General features: G+C 43.2%; 1 protein-coding gene across 5 annotated transcripts in view; it reads right to left on the reverse strand.

Moving 5' to 3' along the window:
• Positions 1 to 12,733, reverse strand: part of PRDM16 (PR/SET domain 16) — a 696,909-nt gene that overhangs the window by 342,247 nt on the left and 341,929 nt on the right. For all 5 annotated transcript variants that reach the window (XM_088452606.1, XM_088452604.1, XM_088452603.1 and 2 more), the window contains exon 3: positions 406 to 456. In XM_088452606.1, the coding sequence (XP_088308732.1) occupies positions 406 to 456 (51 nt within the window). The remainder of the gene's footprint in view (positions 1 to 405; positions 457 to 12,733) is intronic.

The raw sequence follows: 12,733 nt of genomic DNA on the forward strand, positions 1-12,733 counted from the left end.
TATCTGTTCACTAGAAATTACTGACGTCATTGGACCATGGTTGCATCTCAGAGCTGATTTATAGGCTGTATTTGGATATGGATTCAGCTCATGGGTGCCTAATAGTGTAATATTACCTCACTAATGTTGCTACTGTAGCTCTGGTACATTGGTTCACCACACAAATCTCTGCCACCTTTATACAATACAATTAGTGCTCTGTAATACCTATAGATGCAGGCTTAGGTGAACGATACTGCATGGTTCTTGAAAAAATGAAAATAAAATCTTTTAGTACTACTCGTATCTGTGTAGTTCCAATATATATTCAGTTGATTTAAAAAAAAATGTAAAAAAAAAAAAAAAATTATATATATATATATATATATATATATATATATATATATATAAAAACTTGTACCCTACCTTTCTTAGACAGCCATCTTGTGATGTCACTTCTGAATCAGGCAGAATTTGCTAAGGAGAAAGGAAAATATTGTTAATTGGAATACTGTTATCACATGAAATAAATAATAATTTGTAATAAAATGTGCAAAATATCTATATCCTTGAAAGAATTTCAACTTCATCATGCGCAATGGGAGCCGCAGATCTGCGCACGACACCTCAGCTAATGGGTCCCTCCACTCTGGCGGGTTTACATAGAGAAGATTATGTCCAATCTCACGGCAGTAAGTGGCTCTGGCTGATTCTTGCAGTCATGGCTGGATACACAGTATGTGCCAAAGGGAAAAAAAAAACACGTCTCGACCCAGCGAATGTTGGGTCTATAATTGCTAGTGCACATATAATTAGACCTACTCCTAATAGCTGGCAACATGCAACATACATACAAAATGTCATATCAAAACTAGTATGCGATTTAAAAAACTTTTCAGTAACACACACAAGGCAGACGCAGTGGAGTAATTTATTTCTTCTGCGGATACATCTTAGCCGCACATTGCATGCATCTAGGAGTCCGTGTGCACGCTGTCGCAGTTGAGATTGAGGCGCGCGGAAAACATGCTATCTCAGAAATGTTTAGAAAATATATTGGACATTGCTGGGCGGAAAATGGGAGGTGGCTAAGCAGAGGCAAGGCGATGGGTGCGCTATGGGTTTGTCCCACGCATGACGCTGATAGTGGTTGCCGGCAGCGATGTAGATTTGTTCACACAGAAGGCCGTATTCAGACAATCTGATCGGCCAAAGGGCTGGTGCAAGTTTCGATAGTGGGTTTGATGGTGGCATCTAAAGAACAGCCAATCAGTACATGAGCATCTAAGGATGCTGAAAGTGGGTGTCACAGTACCTAGATATTTGGGTGCACGGATGAACACCAGGGAAGGGCATTATAGAGGCATCTGCATACAGTCACAGACACAACTTCAGAAAAACACCCAGGCACGGCGTAGCTTGCAATAGACCACAGGTTCTCAAACTCGGTCCTCAGGACCCCAAACTGTGCATGTTTTCCAGGTCTCCTCACAGAATCACAAGTGAAATAATTAGCTCCACCTGTGGATCTTTTAAAATGTGTCAGTGAGTAATGAATACACCTGTGCACCAGCTGGGTGACCTGGAAAACGAGACCTGTGTGGGGTCCTGAGGACCGAGTTTGAGAACCTCTGCAATAGACAATGGCCTAAATGTAATAGCCTGCAAGTTATAGGCAGTAGCGGGATTTCAGTAACGTCGCCATGAGATTTAAAAGCACCTATTTTTTCTAAAATCAGAACTAACCTGTTTTAAATCTCGCAGCTACATCGCCGAAATCTCGCAGCTACATCGCAGAAATCTCACAGCTACACCGCAGAAATCTCACAGCCACATCGCAGAAATCTCACAGCCACATCGCAGAAATCTCACAGCTACATCGTAGAAATCTCACAGCTATACCGCAGAAATCTCACAGCGACATTACAGAAATCTCACAGCTACATTACAGAAATCTCACAACTACATTACAGAAATCTCACAGCTACATTACAGAAATCTCACAGCTACATCGTAGAAATCTCACAGCTACATCGTAGAAATCTCACAGCTACATCGCAGAAATCTCACAGCTACATCGCAGAAATCTCACAGCTATATCACAGAAATCTCACAGCTACATCGTAGAAATCTCACAGCTACATCGTAGAAGTCTCACAGCTACATCGCAGAAGTCTCACAGCTACATCACAGAAATTTCACAGCTACATCACAGAAATCTCACAGCTACATCGTAGAAATCTCACAGCTACATCGCAGAAATCTCACAGCTATATCGCAGAAATCTCGCAGCTACATCACAGAAATCTCGCAGCTACATCACAGAAATTTCACAGCTACATCACAGAAATCTCACAGCTACATCACAGAAATCTCACAGCTACATCACAGAAATCTCACAGCTACATCACAGAAATCTCACAGCTACATCACAGAAATCTCACAGCTACATCACAGAAATTTCACAGCTACATCACAGAAATCTCACAGCTACATCACAAAAATCTCGCCAGTGACCGCTCCTCGTAGTCCATTACATTCGAGCTCATACTGGATTATTCTGATGTTTGCTCCAGCATGTTAACTATCTACACTTGGAGACTCTCCATGAAAAATCACAGTTGCCCAGTAAAATATTACATTACCCCATTTGTTTTTCGGCAAAATGTTCTTAGAATTTCTTAGAAGTGTAAATCCAGGCAAGGAGACGGGCAATTCCCTAAAATGTAATACTACACAATCTATATCTAAGATTTGACCCTCATCTTAAGTGTAGATGAGTGTTCATTATTTCCAATCCCTTTAATAGTTATATTGATTTAGCCAATGCATACAAATGTGATCAATATATTTTAATGTCCTATAACAAAATTCAATATCTACTACTTTAAATAAATTCATTTACTCTCATCAGCTTTAGTGTTTCCGCTCGTCACCATGGTCTGTATAATTCACCCTGAGATATCTTCTCAACCCTAGGAAGAATGCTTGTCCAATATGAAGTGCTCGTAAACTAATATTACAGCAATAGGTTAGTAAAGTATGTGGTTATTATGTCGGACGATGACTGCGTTCTACCGTATATGAGCTCAACACCTGACCATGCCAGTAGAACCTTATTGGCGACACACCGGAGGAATGGCTGGATGGTTCACATTTGACCACACATGTTTGGTAGAGATGATCAGTTCGGTTTTTGAGTAAACTGAACACAACTGAACTTATGCGTTCCGAGTCAAACAGAGTCCCAGTTTGGAATCCCTTTGCGTTTCTGATGTAGAACAGAGTCTTGACATGGGTATTCTCACAATTGGGAACTCGGATTTAAAAACTGAATGTCTTGTATTTTGGATTGCACTTCAGTACCTTCCTCGTGGTTTCATCTCAAGTGCTGTGAGGTGGTCAAAATTAACTGGAAATGAAAGTTATTGATGTTAATAATACTATGGGAACAAAAACAAGTCCAATTTACATGATTTTACCTGTTTTTGTTAACCTAAATTAATGAGATCCAAAGCCATAACTGAACCAAAACACTTGAGGGTGGTTTTGGCAAAACCAAAACACAGGGGTCCACGCACATCTCTGATGAATGGCGAAATCAGTGAGGGATCTGGCTGTTTGGCTTATGCATTGGGTAATTCCTTCCTACAAGACTGTTCGTGTGTCATTGTGTTCATTTGCTTCTAGGGACATCGCTTCAGTATATTAATAATAAATAATACTATTTCACGTAAGACTCCTAGGATTCACACTTGATGTCCAGGTGAAAAAGAAATACCTCTGATCTTTGTGTAGGTTTCCATTCACATTATACTACCATTTTATTATCATTTCACTCGCCTATGAGGCCTAAATCCTGATGTAATTCAGCAAATTTTATGTTTGAGTCTTTATATTTATTTCTATTTTATACTATAAATGTTTTATTGCCCTCAAGCAGTTATTGCATGTCTTTATTAGAGACCAGCAATTTTGTTTCGGTGACCGAGCGTTTGAGTTTTGTAAATGTTGCCTATTTGTGAAGCCTGGGAGTTTAACTCATTGGGCACCATGGAGTGGTTAAGGAAGGACTGGGATTTATTGGTGGAACAATAGTAATAGAGGGAATTCCAAATGAAACACTTAAAAGTTGCATTCCACTGGAGAAACGCGTAAAATTCCCTGGTCAAACGCGCAATGAGGTGAATATTCCACGGAACAGGTTTGCTCCTCTGTTACTGACCAGATCCATTTTATTGATGTCTGTTATGAACATACTAAAGGACTCATACCCTTAATCTGTTGCAGGGTGGGCAAGCGAGTAGTCTAGAGACGGTATGACAGTAATTCCATGTGACTCGCATAGTAAAACAGTTTATAAGTTAGCATTCTTCAGCTGTAGTGGAAGTTGAATTTGATTATATTAGAGAGACAGATCACAACCGCTCCATCTAAATGGTAATCTTATCCCTTTTCATTACCCGTCTAGATAAACTGTCGATGAAAAAAGGAGCTGACAGATTATTCGGTTTGATGTGCACTTAGCGTAGCATCACTTTTTCAGGATGTAAGCGAAAAAAAATAAACCTGACTCCTATTTCTTTACTTCCAATCCGCTAAGAAAGCTTTTACACTGTTTATATGATGTTAACACACATTTCTAAACACTTCTAAACGTATACATTGTTTGTGAGCTTCATGTGTTTTAAGTTAAAATCTAGAATATGCGTAGAGTCCAGCTGTGTTTGATAGCCCCTCCCCTGTACACCACGACGCTTAGGACAAGCTAGCTCTGTTATCGGATGACATGATACTATTGGGCTCCCAACTGTTGCACGGAACAGGAATTTATCATCTTAAAACCATAATATATATATATATATATATATATATATACATACATACGTATACATATATACATACACACAGGTTGAGTCTCCCATATCCAAAATGCTCGGGACCATGGGTATTTTGGATATCGGATTATTCCGTATTTTGGAATATTTGCATACTATAATGAAATATCTTGGGTATAGGACCCAAAACTAAACACAGAATGCATTTATGTTCTATATACACCTTATACACACAGCCTGCAGCTCATTTTATACAATATTTTTATAATTTTGAGCATCAAAAAAAGTTTGTGTACATACATGAAATTCATTTATGTTTCATATACACCTTATACACACAGCCTGAAGGTTATTGTATACTGTATTTTAATGAATTTGTGCTTTAAAAAAAGTTTGTGTACATTGAACCATCACAAAGCAAAGGTTTCACATTCTCAGTCATACTAAAAATATTCCGTAATTCGGAATATTCCGTATTTCGGAATATTTGGAATTTGGATATGGGAGACTCAACCTGTATTTGATTCTAATAAAGTACACTTTTTGTATAAGCAGGCTTTTATCCCATAAAAGTTACATAAAACTAAATTCAAAGCAAAAGTGTTCACAAATATACCATATGTAAAATATTCAATTATAATATTATAAAATCTGTTTTATATATTCGAATATAAAACAGATTATACCCCTGCAAAACATTTTTTTAATGTGCACACAGCTGCCTGCAGTTCTTATTTTCACAGGACATTCCAACTTATCGGCAGCGAATTGTGTTGCACCATGCCAGAAAAGGGGTGTGGTTAAATTGGAATTGGGTGTGGTTTGGGTGGATCTGGGCCTCGTTAAAACAGATTGGGCTGTAGCCTATCTGGTCCTGAATTTCAAAATGAAACTCTTGATAGGTTATACACGGTCCCATTTTTTCAACCTATTGAACAATACTGTATGGCAGAGGTTCCCATACAGTTCACGTTTTAAGGATATCCATGCTTTAGCACAGGTTACTTAATTAGTATCTCAGTCAATGTGATTTAACCATCTGGATTCAAGGAAGGATATCCTTAAAACCTGGACTGTAATGGCAGGGTTTGGGAACCTCTGCTGTATAGGGTTTGGGAAGGTGATAAGAAAAAACAATATCTTAGCTACAGGACAGTGACTTATATCAGAAAATTCCTGATTTGTTGATCTGGGCACATTAGGTCAATTAAGGCCTTTACAGGCCAAGTGCTAACTAATGCCCTACAACAGTGGATCTCAAACTCGGTCCTCAGGACCCCACACAGTTCAAGTTTTCCTGGTCACTCAGCAAGTGCACACGTGCATTCATTACTCACTGACACATTTTAAAAGATCCACAGGTGGAGCTAATTGTTTCACTTGTGATTCTGTGAGGAGACCTGGAAAACATGCACTGTTTGGGGTCCTGAGGAACGAGTTTGAGAACCTGTGCCCCTACAATATCGCAAGATAGGGACATAACACCTTCCTAGGTTAATATCGGCTTTCAACAAAGGGATGTACCATAAGCTGGGAAGATATAAACAATCTGGTTATATCATGCATATTATCAGGGGCGTATTTATAATGGGTGCAGGGTGTGCAAGCCACACGGGCCCCTGGGTCCAGGGGGGGCCCGCACTGCACTCCCTGCACCCATATTATACTTACCTCTCCGGAGTCCCACTTTGGCGCAGGTGTCTGCACTGTAAAAAATGGCCGCGCGGCAATTTTCCCGTCGTATGCGCAGTACAGGGAAAATGGCCACCGCGGCCATTTTCCCCGAGACCTGCGCATGCGCTATAGACTCTGGAGTCCAGAGTCTATTCGTGCGGCGCTGGCCGCGCACCGCTCATTGCGCTGCTGGCCGCCAGACGGAGAGGAGGGGGCCCGTGACGAAAACTGCACATGGGCCCCCTCCTCTCTAGAAATGTCCCTGCATATTATATATACCTGTAATACTTATTCATAGTCAGTTTATAGGCTCTTTATTCGTTTGTTATGCTAAAAACAATTCCTTGTCCAGAGTGCCAGATTACGTCCACATGAGCCTGGAGCTGAAATTTACAAAGGGCCTAATTGTGTGCCGCCGCAGGGGGTGTTCCTAGTAATGTGGTGGGGGAATGAGCGGTTCTGTGGGGGTGTGGCCTGCATCATGGGCTGTGCCAAGCGCCTACCTTCAATCACCTCAATTGCACTCCCCACTCCACTTATATCAACAGTGTATTGTGAAAGTCTACAAACAAAAGGATACACCTATTGTTTGGGTGATTTATCAGTAAGGTTTTTGTTCGTTTTTGAGCATGTGACCAGAGTTGCAGGAACCGGATTAGAAGAAAAAGTCATGTGATGGCATCCAAGATGGTGGCGCCCATATCATAGAATAGTGGAAATTTCCAGAAGCAAATTGTCAGCCAGAAGTGGAGGAATAATTGTGGATAACTGTGAGTTGACACAGCCAGACCTGGTAACAGGGACTTTGACCCTGATGTGTGAAAACATCCTTACATGACTTAAAAAGTTGCTTTCGGTATAATTTACATAATACATACATGGGGCTCAAAGGAGCTGTACATTAACAGAAAAAAAGAAAAAAGTCTAAAAAATTGATGGGATGTTCCTAGTGTAATACTAAGCTACATGTACAGTTGCCCACAGGCATTACCGGGTGTGGTGACACCCAGTGTGGCCTCGCGCATGCAAGGCAGCACCACCTGGTGTCTCATTTTGGGGACATGACCATGTGTCACGCCCCCATCCTCGTCATTCCTGGAGCTGCCGGAAAGCCCTCAGCATGCACGTCCATCACCCCTCACCCTACTTTAACTGGTATGCGCACCCTGACCACAAATCTATATTATACCACGTAGAGCATCTGGTCAAATAGGCCATGAAAATATGAATGGGTATGTAACTATGTATACATTTACAGTATATGCACCATGCAGTAAAATCATTAATACATCGTGCAGATGTGGAATATCTGAGGCTGAAGAACCTGAACTCACAGCTCCAGAGCTACAGGAGAGACTGGATTCCTGGCTGTGGACAGAGCTGGAGCCTGGCCATCCTTACTCTGCTCACCCTAGGGCACCCCTCTTCCCACATTGAAGATGGCTGCCCTGGATGAAGCCCTCACCACTCTAAAAGGTGGCGGCCACTTTCCCTGTACTGCGCATGCGCAAACGACGGGAAAATGGCCGCCGCAGCCATTTTCCAGTCGTTTTACAGCGCCGGACCCACGTGCCGACGTGGGACTCCGGAGAGGTAAATAATATTATGGGTGCAGGATGTGCGGTGCGGTGCGGGGCTCCCCTGGACCCAGGGACCCGTGTTCCCCGCACACCCTGCACCCATTATATATTCGCCCCTGGTTAAACCACAAGGCTATGGGTGGTTTGTATGAGGTCACATGGGTACATTTTAGCCAGTTAGGTGTTTGTGGGTGGGGTTAAAGATTAGAGTATTTAAGGCTTGTGGTCACATGGTACAAGCCTCTTTGTGAAGAATATTCCCTCCCACTCTGTCATTAGGTATTTGTTCGGTTGTTGGCTATTTTCCATTGGCGGGAAAGAACGGCAGGTCATTCCGCTCGGGTGCAGTTGATTTGTATTTTGGTGCATTCAATTTTGTCTGAAGTCTAAACCACCCCACCGGGGGCAGCACTACACTTTTACGGGTGATTTTTCTTGTTGCAAGGTTGAGTTGGATACCCCCTTCTTTAGTTGTGCGTTCTAAGCACCCTTAGGGCAGACTCTGCCTGCAATGCATGTTTTGTGTTTGCGTTGGTACATTGCTGGACGGCGATGATTATTGCCCGCACTTTCTTACCACCATACAGTCTTATTTGTGATCTTTTCAATAAATAGCTATGACCTTTTTTAATGCCATTCCTGTCTCAGTGTCATTATTTTATATAAGTTTAATGTTATTGGGACCCCAAGCACAAAACACACGTCAGCCGCTAGGAGGTTTAATACGAACACACCCGAACTAAGGGGTTTCGAGTTGAATAGAGTTGCATTCCGGAATCACTTTGGGGTTCCGAGTGGAACAGAGGGCCTGATTCAGAGCCAGACGCTATTTGCGCTCGCTCGTTTAGAAAAAGGGTCCGGCTATTTAAATTGAGCGCTCGCTCTTTGCGGTCTGTTGACGCCTCTACGTCTGAGCGAGCGAACGAAATATGCGCTCGCTATTTTGTAAAGACGTCCCCTGGCCGCTCGCATCCTACGTCATCTCCGCTATTTATTAGATTAATCGAGTACATCGAAAGGCGTCTGAACAGCTCGCAGTGCTTGTGGTTGGATTTTCCTACCGCAATGAAGCGAACAGTTCAGGCTAAGAGACAACCAAGTGACGTGGTCGATGACGCTGCTTTGTTAATTATGCACACCCTTAAAACGCCCGTTTTGACCTTTTGGCACGCCTGCGTTCGGATCTCCACTCCCCGTTTTCAAGCACCTTCCCCCGTTACCACTAACAAACGCCTCATTCTGTCACTCAAATTAGCAGGCATTCGCTATTTTGCGAGCACACAATTTCCGACAGCAATGACTGGTTCGCGCATGCGTATTATTACAACCCATATGCATGCGCAGTTGTGCGAACATCGCTCGGAGCGAACGAGCGGCTTCTTACGAGCGGCTCTGAATCAGGCCCAGAGTGCCGGTTCGGTTCTGCAGTCAGGTCGGAATATGGATTTAAAAATCGAACTCTGGTTTTGAATTGCATGTAAACAGGTTCAAAGTAGCTTTATCGATTTTTAAGGTATGCAAAACCGAATCCGAACCAAAACACTTGAAGGTGGTTTTGCCAAAACCAAAACAGAATGATGAATTAGAACCAAATTTTGTATAGTTGATATAGGCCAGTAATTAAAGCAATTAGTAGAAAGTTGTTATTACAGTATATCCCTTTATCAACTCCTCGATGTGCATGCTATAGGCATGTATACGTTATATGTGTGAGAGTTGTGACTAACGTTCTAGAAGTCAGGTGTATATGGTGTGTGCTCTGTAAGACATGGGTTTTCTAGCTAAATCTTTCCTTTCAGCTCATAATCTTTTAATCACCAGATAAACCCTCGTCCCTGCATCACAAGAAGAAAGGAAGGAACAATGCATACTGTTGCCAATATAGATGACCCGGCCTCCGCCTTCGGTAAATATTAATCCTGCACTTGAATGAAATCTCTTACAGAGATTGGCTGGTAAATGCATTAACCACTTAAAGGGGAAGTTTGCTGGATTTATCAATAAGCTTCATTTTACACATTTTCCGGCAGTATGTATGCCGGAGGCTAAACTCTAAGAGCCTGATGCCGAGCCGGACAGAAATACTAAATATCGAAGATACGCCTGGAAACGTTCATATTGCTGCTTACGTCATACTTGCCGACTTAATTTATCTCCTCCCCGGGAGACGCCCAAGGAGGAGATTCTGTTGACTACTGTGGGGGGGCGGGGCCGGACTGTATACGTAATTAGGCCCCGCCCCACCAGTGCGATTTGTGGGTCGCGGGTAGGGGGCAGGGCTAAATCACGTGATTTGCGTCATTTTAGCCCCTCCCCCGGTATGCGTTTAGGATGCCGGTGGTCGCTATGTCGATCATCGGCATCTCCACTACAGAGTCCCGGCGAGGGTTAATTAACCTACGCTGGGAGACCGATTGAAGGGATGCCAGGCGCCGGGCAGCCACAGGGGGGGTAGGTTTAGGGCTCCGGGGGGGGAGTTAGGGTTAGGCACCCCCCCGGAGGTTAGGTTTAGGCTAGGGGGAGGGAGGGTTAGGCACCCCCGGGGGTGGGGAAAGGGGGGGGGTTAGGTTTAGGCACTTAGAGGGGGGATTAGGGTTAGGCACGGGGGGGGGTGGTGGTTAGGGTTAGGCACCCTAAAGGAGTGTTAGGGATAGGGGGTAGATTAGGTTAGGAAATACTTGCCTTTCGGACGATCGGGATTTCCCTCTTTGGGCTGGTGCCGCCGGGATTTGAACCGCCGGCCATGCGGCCAGCGGTGTAACATACCGATTCCCCGCCCCCTGCTCGCAGACCCGAAAATTCCCATTAAAATCTCCACATCCTGCCCACTTCACTAGGAAGTTGGCGGGATGCGAGAGAAATGCCTACTCTCCGTAGAGTGCAGGGGTCTACCTGAAAACTCGGGAGCCTCCCGCGATTTTTGGGAGAGTAGGCATGTATGGCTTACGTGCAACTCTACGTAATAAACAATGCCCACTACCCACCCTCAAGGAACTATGTGAGAACACCCCGTTATAGCCCACGTATGCCTCTTCAGTCAAAAGTGTAGATGTGATCTAAGCCCGCACCTTTCTTACACACAGTAGCACGCGCAGTGTGAAAACAGGCAAGATATACCCAGGCCAGTAAAGAGCCGGCCCAGGCCCCGGTAGTTTTTGGGGGTGTGGTCTAGCGGTTTTGGGAAGTGGCCCAGCAATTGGCCATGCCCATACATGTGCCCTCACTCGCACTTGTGCCATTTCACTAACAAGAAAGCAGGGAGGTATGCAGCGTTAGTAGTTCCGCCACTGTAAAACTATTCTTTGGGCAAACTTCCATGGTCCTATGACAAAATGTATCTAGAGAGCACAAACCTAAGCTTATCGAGGTTCCCTAACGTGGTCTTCAAGGCACCCCAACAGTTCAAGTTTTAGAGATATCCATGGTTGAGCACAGGGGGTTAAATCAAATTGACTGAGGTACTAATTAAACCACCTGTGGTCAAGCATGGATATTTTTAAAACCTGGACTGTAAACTGGCCACACATCTAAAGATTATCTGTCCATCCAGCCAACTAGTTGATTGGTTGGAATAAAAATCTGGTAAGATATAAAATCAGCAATTTACTCCCAAACGCTGTAAAATGGACCAAAACTGTTGTTTTAACAAATAGTTTAGATCAAACATTTAACAAACTTGTCCGAATGACCATTTTCATCTGTTTTCTTGCATTTAGGAGCAAATTGCTGATCATCATTTACTCCCATACGTTACCAGATTTTCATTCCAACCAATCAACAAGTTGGCTGGTTGGATGTAAGTTGGTCTAGTGTGTGGCCAGCTTTAGGGTGTCTTGAGAAAAGACTTTGGGAACCTCTGGCTCATTTGTTGTTGTCTTCCAAGGCAATGAGCGCAAAATCTCCTGCCTGTGGAAGTGGAACTTAAAGTTAGATCTCCCCTTTAAATTTTGGATAAATACACAGGTTTAGGTCTGGAAAGTTCCCATCTATGACTCGATGTACACCAGCGCTGTGAGAGAGCAGTGTCTCCTGAATGGAAAGCCTGAGCAGTAATTTTATAGCGAGCTGGGCAGTCTCCCTCTTCACGAGTAGGTTCTTGAGTTTCTTATTGATCTGAAAGAATAGTGACTCGCTTGGTAGCCTTCCTATGACCTTTCTTTCCACAGGCAGCTTATGCTGAGCAAGTCGTAGTGTTTAGGAAAGAAAAGAACTTGCTCTCTGTCCCATTCAGTGGTCGGAGCTCTCAATTCATCCCTTTTCCCAAGTTAGATCCTTACAGCAGTTTGCATTGTTGTCAGCGACAAAATATAGCAAGGGCTTTTCAGAGAGGTAATGTATAAAGTTACAGCACCTTCTCTTTTATCTTTCCAAGTGATTAACATAGCCATTGTTTAATTCCGTGTCAGGTGGATGGAAGGTGACTATGAAGATTTGCCGTAGATTAAAGCCTTCATTGGAGACAGTACAAGTTGACTCATGCTATTGATGGCGAGCTGGATAACAACTAAACTGAGGCTAATAATTTAGAAGGGGTTAACAAAAATCCCTCTACTTACAGATTTTCCTCATTGCCGCTGTGGAGATTGAAGCCACAGTTAGTAGTACCACAGTTCCCAGACTCAGATTCTGTTTGAAATTTGTTATTATCGGTGTTTGCGCATC

The sequence above is a fragment of the Taudactylus pleione genome, unplaced genomic scaffold (genome assembly GCF_031769625.1).
Source record: "Taudactylus pleione unplaced genomic scaffold, aTauple2 ptg000554l, whole genome shotgun sequence".
NCBI lineage: Eukaryota > Metazoa > Chordata > Amphibia > Anura > Myobatrachidae > Taudactylus > Taudactylus pleione.